At 43.2% G+C, this 22,010-nt stretch overlaps 1 protein-coding gene across 2 annotated transcripts in view; it reads left to right on the plus strand.

The window, feature by feature from the left end:
• Positions 1–22,010, plus strand: part of DNAI3 (dynein axonemal intermediate chain 3) — a 131,492-nt gene that overhangs the window by 16,036 nt on the left and 93,446 nt on the right. The window contains exons 2-4 of one of the 2 annotated variants that reach the window (XM_089684409.1): positions 8,301–8,417; positions 12,373–12,495; positions 21,735–21,773. In XM_089684409.1, the coding sequence (XP_089540535.1) occupies positions 8,303–8,417; positions 12,373–12,495; positions 21,735–21,773 (277 nt within the window). In that variant the 5' untranslated portion in view covers positions 8,301–8,302. The remainder of the gene's footprint in view (positions 1–8,300; positions 8,418–12,372; positions 12,496–21,734; positions 21,774–22,010) is intronic. The other variant, XM_089684411.1, reaches the window with a different exon arrangement.

Raw genomic sequence — 22,010 nt, forward strand, 5'->3', positions numbered from 1 at the left:
GGAGGTAGCTCTAGCAGATTGATAGCTCTATTCCTCTGAGCTGCGTGGTTGGGGGGGGGGGGTATATCTCTTCCCTCCAATCAGCTCTCAGAGCTCTCCTCATTGAGCTCTGCAGTGTGTGATCTCAGCTGGTAACAGTGGAGGGATCTCCAGCACACAGCCTGTGATTGAAAGCTTTGACTCTGTTCCTGCGTGCAGTGTGAAAGGGGGGTTTCCTCAAATCAGCTCTCAATGAGCTGAGAGTGTAACTTCAGTTCCCTGCCCTCTGCCTTGTGGAAGCTCAGACAAGCTGTATAAATTCTGCACTTTGAACAGATGTAGAGAAGAGAATACTGCAGATAAACAGGGCGGTCCCTTCCTTCCAATCAGCTCTCACTGAGCTCTGCAGAGTGTAACTTCATCTCGCTGCCCCCTGCTTTCTGAAAGCTGACAGGCTGTATAAATTCTGGACTTTGAACGGTTGTAGAGGGGAGAGGGCTGCAGATAAACAGGTACAACTTACGTAGGAGGGTTTGTTTCATCTCTGTGTATCACCTGAGGCCAGTCACTTAACTGGGTATATGTAAGGATTTACAACCACTTTATGTATATGTACATGTTTGCTAAAAGATTTCCCCAGCCCTCATTGCTATCTCCTCCCAAAACATAAATCTGGGTTCCCCCTCTAGTATGTCTGCATTTATCTCCTCTGACAGCTGTAGCCTGGCCGTTATAAATTTACTTCTGGGCTGTTGACAGCCTGTGCACTCATAGACTTAGGATACTGCTACTAATATAAAGGGGCGTCCCATTCAACTCCATGGGAAAAGAGTGCAGAGGCATTGATTGTAAGCTCCAAGGATCAGGCCCTCCTATCCCTCTTGTATTGAACTGTATTGTTGCTGTAATGTCTCCCGTTATATTGTAAAGCGCTGAGCAAACTGTTGGCGCTATATAAATCCTGTATAATAATAATAGTCAGCAGCCAGAATTTTATTTCACATTGATGCTCTGAAGACCACATTAAAGCCCAGCTCCAGAAATTAGACAAAATGTACACTCAAAGTGGGACAAGGGACAACTGCTTGTGAAGTCTAGGGGGTGCAGATTCCTTCTACTCCTGCAGACGTCCTCCATTCATTAAAATGCTCCTGCTCTAAGGTGCTCCTGGGAACAGCCGTGTCCCTACCCACTCCACATACAGTGCAGGGTCAGTGCCCTGCATTGTATGGGATGATGCCAACTTCATCTCAAAGCCTGGAGCTCCAGAAGAAAAAGAGAAGAGTGCCGGAGAAGGGTGTAAGGTAACTTCTGGGAAGACTGTTCACAAGGTTTAGGAGGGTGTCTATGGGAATGTTTGACCATTCTTCCAGAAGTGCATTTGTGAGGTCAGGCACTGATATCGGACGAGAAGGCCTGGCTCTCAGTCTCCACTCTAATTCATCCCAAAGGTATTCTATAGGGTTGAGGTCAGGACTCTGTGCAGGCCAGTCAGGTTCCTCCACACCAAACTTGCTCATCCATGTGTTTATGGACCTTGCTTTGTGCACTCGTGCACAGTCATGTTGGAACAGGAAGGGGCCATCCCCAAACTGTTCCCACAAAGTTGGGAACATGAAATTGTCGAAAATGTCTTGGTATGCTGACAGCTTAAGAGTTCCCTTCACTGGAACTAGGCGGCCAAGCCCAACCCCTGAAACACAACCCCACTCCATAATCCCCCCTCCACCAAACTTTACACTTGGCACAATGCAGTCAGGCAAGTACCGTTCTCCTGGCAACCACGAAACCCCGACACGTCCATCAGATTTCTAGACAGAGAAGCGTGATTGGTCGCTCCAGAGAACACGTCTCCACTGCTCTAGAGTCCAATGGCGGCGTGCTTTACACCACTGCATCCGACGCTTTGCATTGCACTTGGTGATGTAAGGCTTGGATGCAGCTGCTCGGCCATGGAAACCCATTCCATGAAGCTCTCTACACACTGTTGTGCTAATCTGAAGGCCACGTGAAGTTTGGAGGTCTTTAGCTATTGACTCTGCAGACAGTTGGCGACTTCTGCACACTGTGCGCTTCAGCATGCACTGATCCCCGCTCTGTCATGTTACATGGCCTACCACTTCCTGGCTGAGTTGCTGTTGTTCCCAGTTGCTACCACTTTGTTATAATCCCACTAACAGTTGACCATGGAATATTTAGTAACAAGGAAATGTCACGAATGGATTTATTGCACAGGTGGCCACCTATCACGGTACCACACTTGAATTTACTGAGCTCCTGAGAGTGACCCATTCTTTCAGAAATGTTTGTAGAAGCAGTTTGCATGCCTAGGTGCTTTATTTTATACACCTGTGGCCATGGAGGTGATTGGAACACCTGAATACAATGATTTGGAGGGATGTCCCAATACTTTTGGCAATATAGTGTAGATATCCGAGACCTGCCATATTTACATCCATTTTGAAGCTAAATTCATGCTGGACAATAATCTGCATGGTAGCACACTGTGAACAGTAGGTATTCAGAAAAATGTTTACTTATATGAAACTGTATTTGGTACTTCTTCATAAATGTTGTGACCTCCCAGCACTCACCCCTAAAACCGGATGTTTGGTCAGATGGTCTCTGTCAACATCCCCCTTGATGTCAGATAAAAAAAGAGATTGCAAGCAGATTTGATAGCTCCCGTTTTACCATCAAAGAACATCTGTCAAGTTATGAGAGCCGAGAACACCTTGCTTATTGACTGAACTCTGCTAAAACAAAGGACTTTGCAAGTATTCTCCTCTTTCAACTCCTTTTCAATTCCCTGTTGCTTTATGGTTTCTTTATTTCTTTATAACATTTTCTGTAAATATTTTATTTGCACCATTTTGACCTTTTCAGTATTAAACCCTGTTTGAAAAGGGTTGACATTGTCTAACTAAAAGAAACTCTGTCTTTTGAAGAGTGCTACTGTATATAACAAATCTCTGAATACACCTGTCTGTGGTGACAGTGTGTTACAGACGTTAAATCTAAAATCATACAGTAGTTGTTATTGCTAAGATTATGAGTTCCCCGTATCAGTAAAAAGGGGGTGGTGGTAGTTTAAAGAGTTAATTGCTTAATTAACTTAACCCAGTGACAGTCGCTTTCAGGATGTTGGCACATAGATTGTGGTCCCTTGAGCTGGAAAATCTTTGTGCAGGATGCAGCTGAAAGAGTCATTGTTATGCAAGTGGGCAGCACAGTGGCTAAATGGTTAGCACTTCTGCCTGGCAGTACTAGGGTTGTTGGTTTGAATCCCAGCCACGGCACCACCTGCCTGGAGTTTGCATGTTCTACCTGTGCCTGCGTGGGTTTCCCCCGGATACTCCGGTTTCCTCCCACACTCCAAAGACATGCTGGTAGGTGAATTGGATCCTGTCTAAATTGTCCCTAGTATGTGTATGTATGAATGTGAGTTAGGGATTTTAGATTTGTACGCTCCTTGAGGGTTAGGGACTGATGTGAATGTACAATACATGTATGTAAAGCGCTGCATAAATTGACGGCGCTATATAAGTACCTGAAATAAATAAATAAGTGACAGCGCAGTGTGAGATGTGCTGGTCCTTTGTCATGAGTTGGTGAGAAGGGCAGGGAGCAGGCAACGCATTAGTCAAAATGTCTTTCAAGGTCATTCTATTACTTATTACAAAAAAACTCACTTTTTTCAGTTTATAATAAATTTCAGTGAGACCCTTAATTTACATCTCATTTATTTCTTATAGCAGATGAGCCACAACAATGTCTAGATCTAGAATTTGCACTTATTATGGATGCTACATGTGCTACCCATTGTGTCCACATAGTGGTGGTATACTACAGGTAAAGAGCCTATGTTCATGACTGTCTGAATTCTTTGGTCCTTCAGGATTTATTGATGTCATTTGACTTTCTGAACAAGAACCTAGTTAGATTAGAAAGGACAAAATAACCAAAAACAAAAGGGTGAAGAGAACCATGGAAAAAAATAATAAAGTACTTTATGGCAGGACAGTCAGATGAGAGTTTTTTTTACTATGTTTTGTTATGTTTTATTGCACATTATTTTGAAAAAAAGAAACACTCAAGCTTTTTGTTTTGTAGTAAAAATGAAGGTGTGTATATTTTTGTATTAAAAATGAAGATGCGTATTGCACAAAAGCAGCGTTTGCGCAATGCACACCTTCAATCTGGAGATTGTGCCCATCTCCAGGCAAAATAGAAAATTCCCCCCATCCTTCCCACCCATTGGCATTTAACAAAAAATACATTTCCTAAGCGTTCTTTAAATTTGCTGTCACATGACCTTCTGCGGCATCTCTTCCATCACCCTCTGCAGCTTTTTGTGCCATTCATTGTGAATGGCACCCCAAGGAACTTTACAGTAGCTGCCAATGCATAAGACATGGAGAAGTGTGCCAACAAAAACAGTGCATGGCCATTAATTTGTTGAGGTGCGATCGCAGCCTATTCACAGTGAAATGCGTGTTAACACGCTGCAATGGACTGTAGAAGTGTGAATGGGCTGTTAAAGTCTAACTCCAGAAAAAACAAAAAATACCCTTGCAGCGGGGCCCTTTGCCCTGCACTACAAGGGTTTAATTCTCATTATGTCTAGGAGGTTGCAGTATTATGTATCTTCTCCTCACTCCAGTAGGCTCCCTCATTCCATAGGACTGGTATGCTGCAACTTCCTCTGTAAGCTGCTCCCAGCCGCTGTCCTACTACTGCCTCTAGCACATACAATACAGGGTTAATAGCCCTACACTGTACAGGATGGCATCGATGTTCTGCCACAGACCGGAGCTTGGTGGAAAGCCTGCTGGAGCGAGGTGTTGGGTAAGGAATAGAGTCTCTTCTGCAACTCCGTAGACTAACCCTTGCAGTACATGGGGGGGCCGCACTGTAAGGCCTTTTTTGTCTGACCTTTAAGGAAGGTTAATGTGGAGTTCCACCTGAAAAAAAAAACATAATAACTAATCTTTTCTCCCCGGCATCTTTAGTGTGGGCACCCGGCTGTGACAGCTTTCGGCTTCACAGCTGGGTGCTCACTGTGCATGCGTGAGAAGCGCTGCACTTTGTGATTGGCCCCGTAGTCTTCTGGGACCAGTCATGTGTTCCAGAAGACTACGGGCAGGACAATGTCCACTTCCAATCTCCTAGGCAATCACAGTGGAAGTGGGAGCGGGTACCTGTCAAATTCGGGTACCCGCTCCACCCCCTTGCTCTCCAAAGGTGCCAATCCTTAATGGGGAGCGGGGGACAAAGAATTAAAGCGAAACTTCCCCTTTTGCGTGGAGCTCTGCTTTAACATAACAGTATGTAATGCACAAACATATATAATATTTTTCATTCTTTTTTGGGTCCTCTGCTCTCTCCCTGGTCCTAGGCAGAACCTCACTCCTGCTGACATCACCAAAATACCTTGGTCAGGGCCTCCTTACAGTCACACAAGAAGGGAACACACCAACTGTGGTAAAGCAAACAGATTGAATTGACAAAACTAGTATGGTAGGGAAATGCAGCAGTTCAATGATTCAAAGTTAACACACAAAGAGACAATGCAGTACCAATAGAGTGCAATTAACTCGAGTACCTCTAATGTGAGGCTGAATATGTACTGCAGTATCAAAAGCGTAAGCAATAGCTCTCCATCAGGGAGATCACAACCCAAGTGATTTCAGATAGCTATCAATAAGATGACCGGCTAGTTCACTTACAGTGAAGGAAATAAGTATTTGATCCCCTCGATTTTGGTCTCATTTGACCACAACACTTTCAACCAGTCCTCCTCTGCATCATTCAGATGTTCAGTGGCAAACTTCAGACGGGCCTGGACATGTGCTTTCTTGAGCAGAGGGACCTTGCAGGCTCTGCAGGATTTCAATCCTTGTCGGCATAGTGTGTTACCAATTGTTTTCTTGGTGACTGTGGTCCCAGCTGCCTGGAGATCATTGACAAGATCCTCATGTGTAGTTCTGGGATGATTCCTCACTGTTCTCATGATCATTGACACTCCATGAGGTGAGATCTTGCATGGTGCACCAGACCTAGGGAGACTGACAGTTGTTTTGTGTTTCTTTCATTTGCTAATGATTGCACCAGCTGTTGTCACCTTCTCACCAAGCTGCTTGGTGATAGTTTGGTAATCCAGTCCAGCCTTGTGTAGGTCTAGAACAGGGGTGGGCAAACTTTTTGACTTGAGGGCCGCAATGGGTTCATATATTGGACCCGGGGGCCGGACCAAGAGTAGATGAATGATGTGTATGTGTGAATTAATATAAATTAAATTAAAATTTGTAACATTAAATGTTTAGATTAATTTAAGGTAGAAAAGCATAAAAAGAGTTATTTTACAAAACTTTTATGCCCCCCACTAGCTGCTGGCCGGCCCAGCCACTACCATGCCATCCATAGTAAGTATAGTAATATTCCCCCATAGTAAGCATAGTAATTAATCCCCCATATAGTAATTCATCCCCCATAGTAATTCATCCCCCATAGTAATTCATCCCCCATAGTAATTCATCCCCCATATAGTAATTCATCCCCCCTATAGTAATTCATCCCCCCTATAGTAATTCATCCCCCATAGTAATTCATCCCCCCTATAGTAATTCATCCCCCATAGTAATTCATCCCCCATATAGTAATTCATCCCCCCTATAGTAATTCATCCCCCATAGTAATTCATCCCCCATATAGTAATTCATCCCCCCTATAGTAATTCATCCCCCCTATAGTAATTCATTCCCCATATTAATTCATCCCCCATATTAATTCATCCCTCATATAGTATTTCATCCCCCATAGTACTATTCCCCCCCAAGTAGTAAGCCAAGTCCCCCCTGTGTCAATTTACTTACCTTTGCTCCGCGCGTTCCTCTCGCCGTGTTCCCGCGCCGTTCCGGTCTTCAGGGCGGACTGTGAGAGGAGCCTAGCTCCCCTCACGTTCGTCACGCTGCCCCGCCAACACACATCCTGACAGCCAATGTTTGCCTGCCCTGGCTGTTTTTTTTTTTATCACGCTCCGCGGGCCGGATTAAAAGTTCCGCCGGGCTGTATACGGCCCGCGGGCCGTAGTTTGCCCATTGCTGGTCTAGAATCTTGTCCCTGACATCATTGAACAGCTATTGTGTTGCTATTTTGTCTCTCAGTGTTATAATACAGCTACCATTCAATTTTTAGACTGATCATTTCTTTGTGAGTGGGCAAAAATTCAAAATCAGCAGGGTATCAAATACTTATTTCCTTCACTATAGGAGCACTTAGTAGAGTCTACTCTTAGGCTGAAAGTCCGTCAAATTTCCTGCACACTAGTAATGCTACCAGGCAGACTCCATAGGTCTCAATAGTCCTTTGATATAAGCTTCTGCCGACTTATTGGGGCCCTTTACGTTGGTGCGCAAACCAGGGTGATGTTGCTTTAAGATGTGGAGCCAGTGGGGAAGTTCACTGTAAGATGGGAAGTCAATGGGGAAGTTCACTTTTATTAAGTTATTGGGGAAGTTCATAAAGAAAGGTTGGACTTAGTAAGAGTACCCCTTTAAGATGGCTAAGCAAAGGTAAATACTGTTGACAGAGTCTGCTAAACAGGAAGAGAAATGATCAACCAATTCAGCAGTCTGGGTTATGTGGCAGCTTTAGTGTAAAAGGCGGCATCTTACAGAAATAGATGGCAACAGTGTATTTAGCTGTGATCAAGGATAGTGTCAAGAAGTGACCATAGCCCAAGTAGGCCTGCGTTGCAACAAGAACTGTAATGCATAACAGTGAAATATGGGTGAGTGGCTGTCCCACCCAGTTCTTCTGCAGCAGTCTTGAAAGAATGCAAGTTGTCATGCAGTGGGGGACCCCCTTAAATAGCGATACGGCTGTAGTGGCATTTCTTACAGTGGCTCCGGATGCTGACGGATCTCCCCAGAACAGTCTCTGTTCATCACTCGGCACAGCAGTCTGCTGCTCGGCTCACTAACAGCTCTGTTGAATGCAGCTCGACCCGGCCTGGATCGGGAAGCATGGTTCCAACAGTCTCTCTCTCTCTCTCTCTCTCTCTCTCTCTCTCTCCTTTCAGCTGCCCCGGCTTCTTTACATTTTAGAATGTCCCTCCCCTTGACTGGTACTTGTGGGCCTTATAGCTGTGACTTCAGCTCTACTGTATAGAAAGTCCTGCTTCCAGCCTACAACTCCCAGAATGCTCTGAGTTCTTGTATTAGGTCCATGGAGAAATAAAGTGCTGAATGCTGCTGTCTTGTGGGTGAATAGAGTTCTTCATCTTCAGTAACCATGCACCGTGTTACACTGTCTTTCAGCAATGTCCACCCGAGGTTCATCTGGATCTCCATCGCATGCCTCCCGTGGAGCCACACGAAGACCTAAAAGTAAAGAGAAGGAGTCAGGGAGTGCAACCAGGCAGGGCAAAAACTCTGGTACATTTTATTCCTGTTTCTTTTGAGTTCAACGTTCATCCCATAATTTGTTTTGGACCAACTGTAGATTTTTGGGCAATCCGGTACTTACTCCGTAGCTATTGATCAATTTAAAGGCAACCTGCACTAAGGACTGGCTGTCATTATTTGATTCCTCTCCTGAAAATAGCTCCCTGACTGTCATGCTGATCTAAAGGCTTCAGCAAACTAAGAGCTCTGACTTCATTTGGATTTTCCTAATGTGCATGCTGGTTCCAGGTCAAAATTTCTGAAAGTATTAAAAACAGAGGCTGTCAGGTAACTAGCATTTTTAGAAGGATGGCAGCAATGATAACATCTGTCAATACAGGTTGCCTTTAAAGGGTCAGTGTACTTTCTGCCTAACCCTTCTGACCTAAAGTAACAGCACCCCCCCCCCACGTCTACCCCACATGCATTCATTCCTGAAAATGTAACGCGTGCGTGCAGGATTTGAGCTGCACCGTGTGGTTTGGTGAGATTTTAAAAGTTGCACCTGTCGTACATTTTCCGTGTTCCTGCGCATTGAGTTTAATGGGCTGTCAAAAATGTGTCAAGTGGAAATGCGTAAAATGCAAATGCATCTTTTATGGTGTAAACTGGCCTTTAAAGTGGTAGTAAACTCTTTATTTTAACTTTTACCTACAGGTAAGGCTGGCCACTATACAATTTTATTGAGATTTTTGGTTTAGATTTACCAAAAAACATATAATAGGAGGTCAAACCTGACAACAATTTCAATTGTATCCAATTAGGCAGGCTCTTGCGCTACATAGTTGAAGGTAAATCTAAAGGAAATTGGACAGAAAATTGTATAGTGTATGGCCAGCCTAAGCTTAAAATAAAGCTTACTTGTAGATAAAATCAACATCTTCTAAACATACACCATTTAGGAAATATTTGCTCTTTTTGAGAGCCAGCGCATGCACTCTGAAGGAACGGCATACCAGTGCTGCTCCTTCAGAGTACTGTGCCGTGGCCTGGGACTCCCACACGCATGCATGGGAGGGACGTCATCGTGGCTTGGCCAGTCAGACAGTCGGAGTTCGCGAACCTGGAAAGATGACCGGGGGAAGATGGAAGCCTCTGCAGCAGTGAAAGCGCGCCGCTGGAGGCCTTCGTTTTAAGGTAATTATTCAATGCATGCTAGCACAATATGACATTACCTTGCAGTGGATTTATTTTATTTCTTTTTACTGCTGCTTTAATGTGGGGGCTGCATTAGTTTTCTTTTTTCATTTTTTTATCCTTTATTTTTCCCTGTTGATTCCATCAGAAAGTCTGCTATTTTATAACATAACAAGCTGTCCAGCAAAAGTGGAAGTTAGAAGGGTGAGACAAACCATTTGCTATTGACAAGGGGGGCTTAAAATGGTCTGCTTTTCTTTATTAAATTCTGTAAAACTTGTATCCTAAAAGAAAAACAAAACTTTTGCTGTAACTGCTTAAACACTGTTAGCCGGAGTTCAGCTTTAATTTGTTAGTCAAATCCATCTAAATCTGCAAGTTTAACACTACCCTCTCTCTATACTGACAAAGCTACTGTCCAAAGGTGTCTCAGTTGCTCCTCCATTCTGAGTGGAGACACCCTAAGACAGGAAGTGTGTTACTGGCCGGATCCCCAGGTGAACATAAAGGACATAAGTTTACTCGTAACCCACCTATGTTCAGCAATGTCTCTGAAATCGTTGGACCTTCAGAATTTATTGATGTCATTTGACTTTCTAAAGAAGAACCTAGTTAGATTAGAGAAGACAAAAAGTCCACAATCAAAGACAAAAGGGCTTATTTAATGTCACCGTGCATACAGCACTGGTGAACAGAGAACCGTGGTATCAAATATTAAAGTACCCTATGGCAGGACAGTCAGATGAGAGTTTTTTTACTAATTATGTTTTATTGCAGATTACTTTGTAAAAAAGAAACACTCAAGATTTTTTTTTCTTTTGTATTAAAAATGAAGGTGTGTATTAATACATACCTTCAATTTGGAGATGGTGCCCATAGGAAATTCTCCACCATCCTTCCCACCCATTGGCATTTAACAAAACAAGAAAAACTTTTCCTAAGCCTCCTTTAGGTTAGCTGTCACATGACCTTCTGCGGCTTCTCTTCCATCACCCTCTACGGCTTTATGTGCCATTCATTGTGAATGGCATCCCAAGGCACTTTACAGTAGCTGCCAATGCATAACACATGGAGAAGTGTGCCAACAAAAACAGTGCATGGCCATTGATTTGTCTGCTGAGGTGCGATCGCAGCCTATCCACAGTGAAATGTATGTTAACACACTGCAGTGGGCTGTAGAAGTGCCAATGGGCTGTTAAGGCCCAACTCCAGGAAAAAAACAAAAAGTACCCTTGAAGCAGGACCTTTTGCCCTGCACTGAAAAGGTTTAATGGTCATTATTTCTAAGGGGTTGCAGTATTATGTATCTTCTCGCTGCAGTAGGCTCCCTCCTTCCGTATGACTGGCCCACTGCAGCTTCCTCTGTAAGCTGCTCCCAGTCGCAGTCCCACTACTGCCTCTAGCACATACAATACAGGGTTAATAGCCCTACACTGTACAGGATGATGATGATGCCCTGCCTCCAAACTGGAGCTTGGTGGAAAGCCTGCTGCAGTGAGGAGTCAGATAAGTAATAGAGCCTCTTCTGCAACTCCCCAGACCAGTGGTTTCCAAACTGTAGCCCGGGGACCAGATGCAACCCTTTGCTTGCCTCTCTCCAGCCCTTGGGACACTATTGCTCCGATTAACACCAATGATGAGGCACCATTCCTCCCACTGACACCATTAATGGTCACTCTTCTTATCACTGACACCATTGATGGGGCACTATTCTTCCTGCTAAGACCAATGATGGGGCACTATTGCTCCAATTGACACCAATGATGAGGCACCATTCCTCCCACTGACATCATTAATGGTCACTCTTCTTCCCACTGACACCATTGATGGGGCACTATTCTTCCTGCTAAGACCAATGATGGGGCACTATTGCTCCAATTGACACCAATGATGAGGCACCATTCCTCCCACTGACATCATTAATGGTCACTCTTCTTCCCACTGACACTATCGATGGGGCACTATTCTTCCTGCTAAGACCAATGATGGGACACTATTGCTCCAATTGACACCAATGATGAGGCATCATTCCTCCCACTGACACCATCGATGGGGCACTGTTCTTCCTGCTAAGACCAATGATGGGACACTATTGCTCCAATTGACACCAATGATGAGGCACCATTCCTCCCACTGACATCATTAATGGTCACTCTTCTTCCCACTGACACCATCGATGGGGCACTATTCTTCCTGCTAAGACCAATGATGGGGCACTATTTCTCCCACTGACACAATCGATGGGGCACTATGCCTCCAATTGATAGCAAGCACGGTTCACTATTCCTCCTGCTAAAGCCAACGATGGGGCACTATACGTCTTGCTAAAACCAATGGTGGGGCAGTGTTTGCTTCCACTGATGCGGGACATTTTTTACTCACACTGGCCACAGTCCGGCCCCACTTAAACCTTAATGACAGTGAGCTGGCCCTTTGTTTCAAGAGGTTGGAAACCCCTGCCCTAGACTAACCCTTGCAGTGTATGGGGAGGGCCCCACTGTAAGGGTTTTTTTTGTGCCTTGAGTTGGGCTTTAGAGAAGGTTACCATATCAGTACGATATGAACAAGTATATTTAAATATTTTTTATTTTCTGTGTGTGTGTATTTTTATATTTTAATTTTCATTGTTTTACGTTGGTTCCACTTGTAGCCATCTTTGGTCTAAAATGGTCACTAACAGAAGGCAATTGTCTTAACTGTAAAGTAGTCTGAAGATTCTGCCTGGGGATTTCACATATGTATTTGTGAGTGTTCTCACCTCTCTCTCTCAGTCCTTTAGTGATGCTATTAATTGGTCTCCTCTACTGAGTTTCAGCAATGTCCACCCGAGGTTCATCTGGATCTCCGTCCCGCACCTCCCGTGGATCCGCACGAAGACCTAAGAGTAGAGAGAAGAAGCCAGGGAGTGCAAACAGGAAGGGCAAACACTCCGGTACATTTTATTTCATGTTTCAGAATCCACTGTTTATCCCATAATTTGTTTTGGTCCAACTGTAGATTTTTGGCCGGTCTGGTACTTACCCCTTTGCAACTAATAACCAATATTAGGGAAATCTGCACTAAGGAAATGTGAATGGCTGCCATTACTTGACTCCCCTTCTGAAAATATCTCATTGGCTGTCATGCTGATCCAATGACTTCAGCAGACTAGGAGCTCTGACTTTCCAAATGTGCATGCTGGTTCCAGGTCAGAATATTAGAATGAATTGAAGACAGAAGCTGCCAGGTAACGTTTTTAGAAGGAAGGCAGCAATGACAACTTCTATACCTCTGTCAATACAAGTTCCCATTCAAGAGTAAGTGTACTTTCTGCCTAACACCTGTGGCCTAAAGTAACAGCACCCCCCCCCCCCCCCCCCCACACATCTTCCTCAGTTTCCTACTTAGCTGAACGCCTGCCTGCAGCACTTGCACCATGCAGTTTGGTGCATTGTGATTTTAAAAGTCGTACCTTTCATACTTTTTGCACATTCCTGCATGCTGAATTTAGTGGGCTGTCAAAATGAGACACACGGGGATGCACACAAGTGCGAATGTACCCTTTATGGTGTGCATTGGCCCTTAATGTGGTGGCTGCATTCATTTTCTGGTTTTCGTTTTTTTTTTTCCTTTATTTTCCCCTGTTGATTCCTTCAGAACATCTGTTATTTTATAACGGAACAAGCTGTCCAGAAAACGTTGCAGTTAGAGGATTGAGATAAACCATTGACAGAGGGGCTTACAACGATCAGCTTTTATTTATTGATGTAAACCTTTTATCCCAAAAGGAAAAACTGTCACTGTAACTGCCGAAAATGTGTTAGCTCAAGTTCAGCTTTAATTTGTTAGTCAAGTCCATCTAAATCTGCTAGCTTAATACTACCCTCTCCCCATGCTGACAATGCTGCTGTCCAAAGGTTTCCCTGTTGCTCCTCCATTCAGAGTGGAGACACCCTAATGCAGGCCATAGATGGGTCGAAAACCGGCCTTTTTTTTAACAAAAAAAGAAAAATCGGCCGATTTTCGTCCCGTCTACGGCTGGCATTTCATTACTTCTGTCCCTGCAGAGAGCTCCGCTATTATATTTGACATGAAAAAGTATAGCGGTTGCAACATTGTATCTATTTGTATCCATTTCGGATGGTTTCATTCGGATAAAAATAGATACATTGTTGCAACCGCAACACTTTTTCATGTCAAATATAATAGCGGACTGGAATTCTTCTTTTTCTTCTTCTTCTGCTCCTTCTTCTTCTCCTTCTCCATGTCAAATATAATAGTGGACTGGAATTCTTCTTCTTTTTCTCCTTCTTCTTTGTCACAGCTCATATGCAGATTTTTTATCGGTAAAAAAATCAACCGATTTGCCCATCATTGCCGCAAAAATCGGCCGATTTGGCAAAATTGGCTGATTTTTTTCCAACTTTACCAATCAAAAAAAGTGCTAAAATCCAGAAAACCGGCAGACCAATTAACCCATTAACTGTGCAAAAATCGGCCGATTTTTTTTTTTTCGGCTGAAAAATCAGCTGATTGTCGACCCATCTATGGCCTGCCTAAGACAGGAAATCTGTCACTGACCGGATCACCACCTGAAAATAAAGGAAAAAAGTCTAAAATAAACTAATGCAGCCACCACATTTAGGGTTTAATAAGCTGCAATATGTTAATTTGTATTGTGTTTGGTAGAGATGAGCGAATCGAACTAGGCGAACCGGAATTCGAGTCGAATTTCAGGAAATATTCGATTCGTGTCGAAACCGAAATTTTGCCTACTTCGGGTGCGCGAATCGAACATTTCCCGATCAGCCGGCAAAAGTGTCCCTGCAGTGAGCTCCGCTATTTCTGACAGTTCTCTGACAGAAGGAACACATGTTTAGCGGTTGAAACATTGTATCTATTAGTTTACATTTAGGATACAGATGTTTCAACCACTGTACATGTGAAGAAGTTGTGAGAGAACTGTCAGAAATAGAGGAACTCTGCACATACACTTTTTGCCGGCTTGGAATTATTCTTCTTTTCATCCTACTTCTTCTTCTTCTTCATCCTCAGAAGAAGAGGATGAGGATGAAGAAGAAGAAGAAGAAGAAGAAGAAGAAGAAGAAGTAGGATGAAAAGAAGAATAATTCCAAGCCGGCAAAAAGTGTATGTGCAGAGTTCCTCTATTTCTGACAGTTCTCTCACAGCTTCTTCACATGTACAGCGGTTGAAACATCTGTATCCTAAATGGAAACTAATAGATACAATTTGTATCTATTAGTTTCCATTTAGGATACAGATATTTCAACCGCTGTACATGTGAAGAAGCTGTGAGAGAACTGTCAGAAATAGAGGAACTCTGCACATACACTTTTTGCCGGCTTGGAATTATTCTTCTTTTCATTCTTCTTCTTCTTCCTCATCCTCATCCTCATCCTCATCCTCTTCTTCTGAGGATGAGGATGAAGAAGAAGAAGAAGAAGAAGTAGGATGAAAAGAAGAATAATTCCAAGCCGGCAAAAAGTGTATGTGCAGAGTTCCTCTATTCTGCAGATACACTTAGAGGAGCTCTGCAGATACACTTAGAGGAGCTCTGCACATACACTTTTTGCCGGCTTGGAATTAATCTTATTTTCATCCTACTTCTTCTTCTTCTTCTTCTTCTTCTTCATCCTCATCCTCAGAAGAAGAAGAGGATGAGGATGAGGATGAAGAAGAAGAAGAAGAAGTAGGATGAAAATAAGAATAATTCCAAACCGGAAAAAAGTGTATGTGCAGAGCTCCTCTAAGTGTATCTGCAGAGCTCCTCTAAGTGTATCTGCAGAATAGAGGAACTCTGCACATACACTTTTTGCCGGAAACCGCTGTATGGAGTGAATGTCCCAGAACTGTCAGAAATAGACTATTTATGACAGTTCTGGGACATTCACTGCATACAGCTGTTTTAACCGCTGTATGGAGGGAATGTCATGGAACTGTCAGAAATAGACTATTAATGACAGTTCTGGGACTGTCCTTCAATGCAGCGGTTGAAACATTGTATGTATTTGTTTCCATAAATGGATCCATTTATGGAAACAAATACATACAATGTTTCAACCGCTGCATGGAAGGACAGTCCCAGAACTGTCATTAATAGTCTATTTCTGACAGTTCCATGACATTCCCTCCATACAGCGGTTAAAACAGCTGTATGGAGTGAATGTCCCAGATCTATCAGAAATAGACTATTTATGACAGTTCTGGGACATTCACTGCATACAGCTGTTTTAACCGCTGTATGGAGGGAATGTCATGGAACTGTCAGAAATAGACTATTAATGACAGTTCTGGGACTGTCCTTCAATGCAGCGGTTGAAACATTGTATGTATTTGTTTCCATAAATGGATCCATTTATGGAAACAAATACATACAATGTTTCAACCGCTGTATGGAAGGACAGTCCCACAACTGTCATTAATAGTCTATTTCTGACAGTTCCATGACATTCCCTCCATACAGCGGTTAAAACAGCTGTATGGAGTGAATGTCCCAGATCTATCAGAAATAGACTATTTATGACAGTTCTGGGACATTCACTGCATACAGCTGTTTTAACCGCTGTATGGAGGGAATGTCATGGAACTGTCAGAAATAGACTATTAATGACAGTTCTGGGACTGTCCTTCAATGCAGCGGTTGAAACATTGTATGTATTTGTTTCCATAAATGGATCCATTTATGGAAACAAATACATACAATGTTTCAACCGCTGCATGGAAGGACAGTCCCAGAACTGTCATTAATAGTCTATTTCTGACAGTTCCATGACATTCCCTCCATACAGCGGTTAAAACAGCTGTATGGAGTGAATGTCCCAGATCTATCAGAAATAGACTATTTATGACAGTTCTGGGACATTCACTGCATACAGCTGTTTTAACCGCTGTATGGAGGGAATGTCATGGAACTGTCAGAAATAGACTATTAATGACAGTTCTGGGACTGTCCTTCAATGCAGCGGTTGAAACATTGTATGTATTTGTTTCCATAAATGGATCCATTTATGGAAACAAATACATACAATGTTTCAACCGCTGCATGGAAGGACAGTCCCAGAACTGTCATTAATAGTCTATTTCTGACAGTTCCATGACATTCCCTCCATACAGCGGTTAAAACAGCTGTATGCAGTGAATGTCCCAGATCTATCAGAAATAGACTATTTATGACAGTTCTGGGACATTCACTGCATACAGCTGTTTTAACCGCTGTATGGAGGGAATGTCATGGAACTGTCAGAAATAGACTATTAATGACAGTTCTGGGACTGTCCTTCAATGCAGCGGTTGAAACATTGTATGTATTTGTTTCCATAAATGGATCCATTTATGGAAACAAATACATACAATGTTTCAACCGCTGTATGGAAGGACAGTCCCACAACTGTCATTAATAGTCTATTTCTGACAGTTCCATGACATTCCCTCCATACAGCGGTTAAAACAGCTGTATGCAGTGAATGTCCCAGATCTATCAGAAATAGACTATTTATGACAGTTCTGGGACATTCACTGCATACAGCTGTTTTAACCGCTGTATGGAGGGAATGTCATGGAACTGTCAGAAATAGACTATTAATGACAGTTCTGGGACTGTCCTTCAATGCAGCGGTTGAAACATTGTATGTATTTGTTTCCATAAATGGATCCATTTATGGAAACAAATACATACAATGTTTCAACCGCTGCATGGAAGGACAGTCCCAGAACTGTCATTAATAGTCTATTTCTGACAGTTCCATGACATTCCCTCCATACAGCGGTTAAAACAGCTGTATGGAGTGAATGTCCCAGATCTATCAGAAATAGACTATTTATGACAGTTCTGGGACATTCACTGCATACAGCTGTTTTAACCGCTGTATGGAGGGAATGTCATGGAACTGTCAGAAATAGACTATTAATGACAGTTCTGGGACTGTCCTTCCATGCAGCGGTTGAAACATTGTATGTATTTGTTTCCATAAATGGATCCATTTATGGAAACAAATACATACAATGTTTCAACCGCTGCATGGAAGGACAGTCCCAGAACTGTCATTAATAGTCTATTTCTGACAGTTCCATGACATTCCCTCCATACAGCGGTTAAAACAGCTGTATGGAGTGAATGTCCCAGATCTATCAGAAATAGACTATTTATGACAGTTCTGGGACATTCACTGCATACAGCTGTTTTAACCGCTGTATGGAGGGAATGTCATGGAACTGTCAGAAATAGACTATTAATGACAGTTCTGGGACTGTCCTTCCATGCAGCGGTTGAAACATTGTATGTATTTGTTTCCATAAATGGATCCATTTATGGAAACAAATACATACAATGTTTCAACCGCTGCATGGAAGGACAGTCCCAGAACTGTCATTAATAGTCTATTTCTGACAGTTCTATGACATTCCCTCCATACAGCGGTTGAAACCGCTGTATGGAGTGAATGTCCCAGAACTGTCAGAAATAGACAGAAACTGTCACAGAACTGTCCTTCTTCTCATCCTTCTCCTTCTTCTCATCCTTCTTCTCATCCTTCTTCTCATCCTTCTCCTTCTTCTCATCCTTCTCCTTCTTCTCATCCTTCTCCTTCTGCTCATCCTTCTTCTCATCCTTCTCCTTCTTCTCATCCTTCTCCTTCTCCTTCTTCTCATCCTTCTCCTTCTCCTTCTTCTCATCCTTCTCCTTCTCATCCTTCTCCTTCTCCTTCTCATCCTTCTCCTTCTTCTCATCCTTCTCCTTCTTCTCATCCTTCTCCTTCTCCTTCTTCTCATCCTTCTCCTTCTCCTTCTCATCCTTCTCCTTCTTCTCATCCTTCTCCTTCTCCTCATCCTTTTTCTTCTCATCCTTCTCCTTTTCCTTCTTCTCATCCTTCTCCTTCTTCTCATCCTTCTCCTTCTTCTCATCCTTCTCCTTCTTCTCATCCTTCTCCTTCTTCTCCTTCTTCTCATCATTCTCCTTCTTCTCATCCTTCTCCTTCTTCTCATCCTTCTCATCCTTCTTCTCATCCTTCTTCTTCTCATCCTTCTCCTTCTTCTCATCCTTCTCCTTCTCCTTCTTCTCATCCTTCTCCTTCTTCTCATCCTTCTCCTTCTTCTCATCCTTCTCCTTCTCATCCTTCTCCTTCTCCTTCTTCTCTTCCTTCTCCTTCTTCTCATCCTTCTCCTTCTTCTCATCCTTCTTCTTCTCATCCTTCTCCTCCTTCTTCTCATCCTTCTTCTCATCCTTCTTCTTCTCATCCTTCTCCTTCTTCTCATCCTTCTCCTTCTCCTTCTTCTCATCCTTCTCCTTCTTCTCATCCTTCTCCTTCTTCTCATCCTTCTCCTTCTTCTCATCCTTCTCCTTCTCCTTCTTCTCTTCCTTCTCCTTCTTATCATCCTTCTCCTTCTTCTCATCATTCTCCTTCTTCTCATCCTTCTCCTTCTTCTCATCCTTCTTCTTCTCATCCTTTTCCTTCTTCTCATCCTTCTTCTTCTCATCCTTCTTCTTCTCATCCTTCTCCTTCTCATCCTTCTCTTTCTTCTCATCCTTCTCCTTCTCCTTCTTCTCATCCTTCTCCTTCTTCTCATCCTTCTCCTTCTCCTTCTTCTCATCCTTCTCCTTATTCTCAGCCTTCTTCTTCTCATCCTTCTCCTTCTCATCCTTCTCCTTCTCATCCTTCTCCTTCTCATCCTTCTCCTTCTTCTCATCCTTCTCCTTCTTCTCATCCTTCTCCTTCTCCTTCTTCTCATCCTTCTCCTTCTCCTTCTTCTCATCCTTCTCCTTCTCCTTCTTCTCATCCTTCTCCTTCTTCTCATCCTTCTCCTTCTTCTCATCCTTCTCCTTCTCCTTCTTCTCATCCTTCTCCTTCTCCTCATCCTTTTTCTTCTCATCCTTCTCCTTCTCCTTCTTCTCATCCTTCTCCTTCTTCTCATCCTTCTCCTTCTTCTCATCCTTCTCCTTCTTCTCATCCTTCTCCTTCTTCTCATCCTTCTCCTTCTCCTTCTTCTCTTCCTTCTCCTTCTTATCATCCTTCTCCTTCTTCTCATCATTCTCCTTCTTCTCATCCTTCTCCTTCTTCTCATCCTTCTTCTTCTCATCCTTTTCCTTCTTCTCATCCTTCTTCTTCTCATCCTTCTTCTTCTCATCCTTCTCCTTCTCATCCTTCTCTTTCTTCTCATCCTTCTCCTTCTCCTTCTTCTCATCCTTCTCCTTCTTCTCATCCTTCTCCTTCTTCTCATCCTTCTCCTTATTCTCAGCCTTCTTCTTCTCATCCTTCTCCTTCTCATCCTTCTCCTTCTCATCCTTCTCCTTCTTCTCATCCTTCTCCTTCTTCTCATCCTTCTCCTTCTCCTTCTTCTCATCCTTCTCCTTCTCCTTCTTCTCATCCTTCTCCTTCTCCTTCTTCTCATCCTTCTCCTTCTTCTCATCCTTCTCCTTCTTCTCATCCTTCTCCTTCTCCTTCTTCTCATCCTTCTCCTTCTCCTCATCCTTTTTCTTCTCATCCTTCTCCTTCTCCTTCTTCTCATCCTTCTCCTTCTTCTCATCCTTCTCCTTCTTCTCATCCTTCTCCTTCTTCTCATCCTTCTCCTTCTTCTCCTTCTTCTCATCATTCTCCTTCTTCTCATCCTTCTCCTTCTTCTCATCCTTCTCATCCTTCTTCTCATCCTTCTTCTTCTCATCCTTCTCCTTCTTCTCATCCTTCTCCTTCTCCTTCTTCTCATCCTTCTCCTTCTTCTCATCCTTCTCCTTCTCATCCTTCTCCTTCTCCTTCTTCTCTTCCTTCTCCTTCTTCTCATCCTTCTCCTTCTTCTCATCCTTCTTCTTCTCATCCTTCTCCTCCTTCTTCTCATCCTTCTTCTCATCCTTCTTCTTCTCATCCTTCTCCTTCTTCTCATCCTTCTCCTTCTCCTTCTTCTCATCCTTCTCCTTCTTCTCATCCTTCTCCTTCTTCTCATCCTTCTCCTTCTTCTCATCCTTCTCCTTCTCCTTCTTCTCTTCCTTGTCCTTCTTATCATCCTTCTCCTTCTTCTCATCATTCTCCTTCTTCTCATCCTTCTCCTTCTTCTCATCCTTCTTCTTCTCATCCTTTTCCTTCTTCTCATCCTTCTTCTTCTCATCCTTCTTCTTCTCATCCTTCTCCTTCTCATCCTTCTCTTTCTTCTCATCCTTCTCCTTCTCCTTCTTCTCATCCTTCTCCTTCTTCTCATCCTTCTCCTTCTCCTTCTTCTCATCCTTCTCCTTATTCTCAGCCTTCTTCTTCTCATCCTTCTCCTTCTCATCCTTCTCCTTCTCATCCTTCTCCTTCTTCTCATCCTTCTCCTTCTTCTCATCCTTCTCCTTCTCCTTCTTCTCATCCTTCTCCTTCTCCTTCTTCTCATCCTTCTCCTTCTCCTTCTTCTCATCCTTCTCCTTCTTCTCATCCTTCTCCTTCTTCTCACCCTTCTCCTTCTCCTTCTTCTCATCCTTCTCCTTCTCCTTCTTCTCATCCTTCTCCTTCTCCTTCTCCTTCCTCATCTCCAAGGGCATTTAAATTAAAGGTACAGTGTTCTGCACTAATTTAAAGGCTCTCTGAAGCCTAGAAACCCTTTAAATAAGTCATCTTCGTAGCGGAGAAATTCGCATCGAATCGAATTTCACACTGGAATTCGCCGAATCAGCCGAATCGAATTTTTCATTTCTTCGCTCATCTCTAGTGTTTGGTTTAATACTGCTTTATTCTGGACACTGAAAAATTCAGCAGAAGCATGTTATTTTCTCTAGGTAGTAGATTGTGGTCTGTCCTTGGGGACAGATTGGCTATATCTGTCATCTATGGTGATAGCCATCACAAACCACAGTATCACTCCTAAAGTCAATCGCTGTTGCCATCACAGCCACAGATGCTCATATCACCAGGATCCGCTCCTCCCCAAACAGACATGTGATGAAGACGCACACTGTCACTTCTGAAAAGCTTTAAACCAACTTTATTGTTCCAGCATGAATGAGAACACCCCACCCAGTAACCTCTTTTCCATGCATTTCAGCCCCTGCTTGTTGTTAATCATTGCCTCGAACAAAGTGAAAGATACATGTCAGCGAGAGGGGCTGGGTGGAGTGTACTGCTTATGGTGATTGCCAGAATCTAGATCTGTATAGCTATAATTGTCACAATTCTCCTATCTAGGTTCATCAGTAATTTTATTTTTTGCTTGCAGCTAAAAAGCATGAAGATTCTGCAGCATCTGTCAGCTCCGGTAAGTGACAGTACTAATCTTACTCCAGGGTTTGACAAATTTGCTTTCAATCTAGGATTCAGCTAAAAAATGTAAGAGCCAGTTCTCCCTCAGATCCCCACTCCTAGCGTAAGCTCTCCCCCAGATCCCCCCCTCCTAGCATAAATCCTCCTCCCAAATCCCCACTCCTAGCCTAAATCCTCTATTGAAATCCTAACTCCTAGTGTAAATCCTCCTCCCTTTAAATCCCCCTTCCTA

Source organism: Staurois parvus, unplaced genomic scaffold (genome assembly GCF_062004578.1).
Source record: "Staurois parvus isolate SC_StPar_1 unplaced genomic scaffold, SC_StPar_1.0 ptg000347l, whole genome shotgun sequence".
Taxonomy (NCBI): Eukaryota; Metazoa; Chordata; class Amphibia; order Anura; family Ranidae; genus Staurois; species Staurois parvus.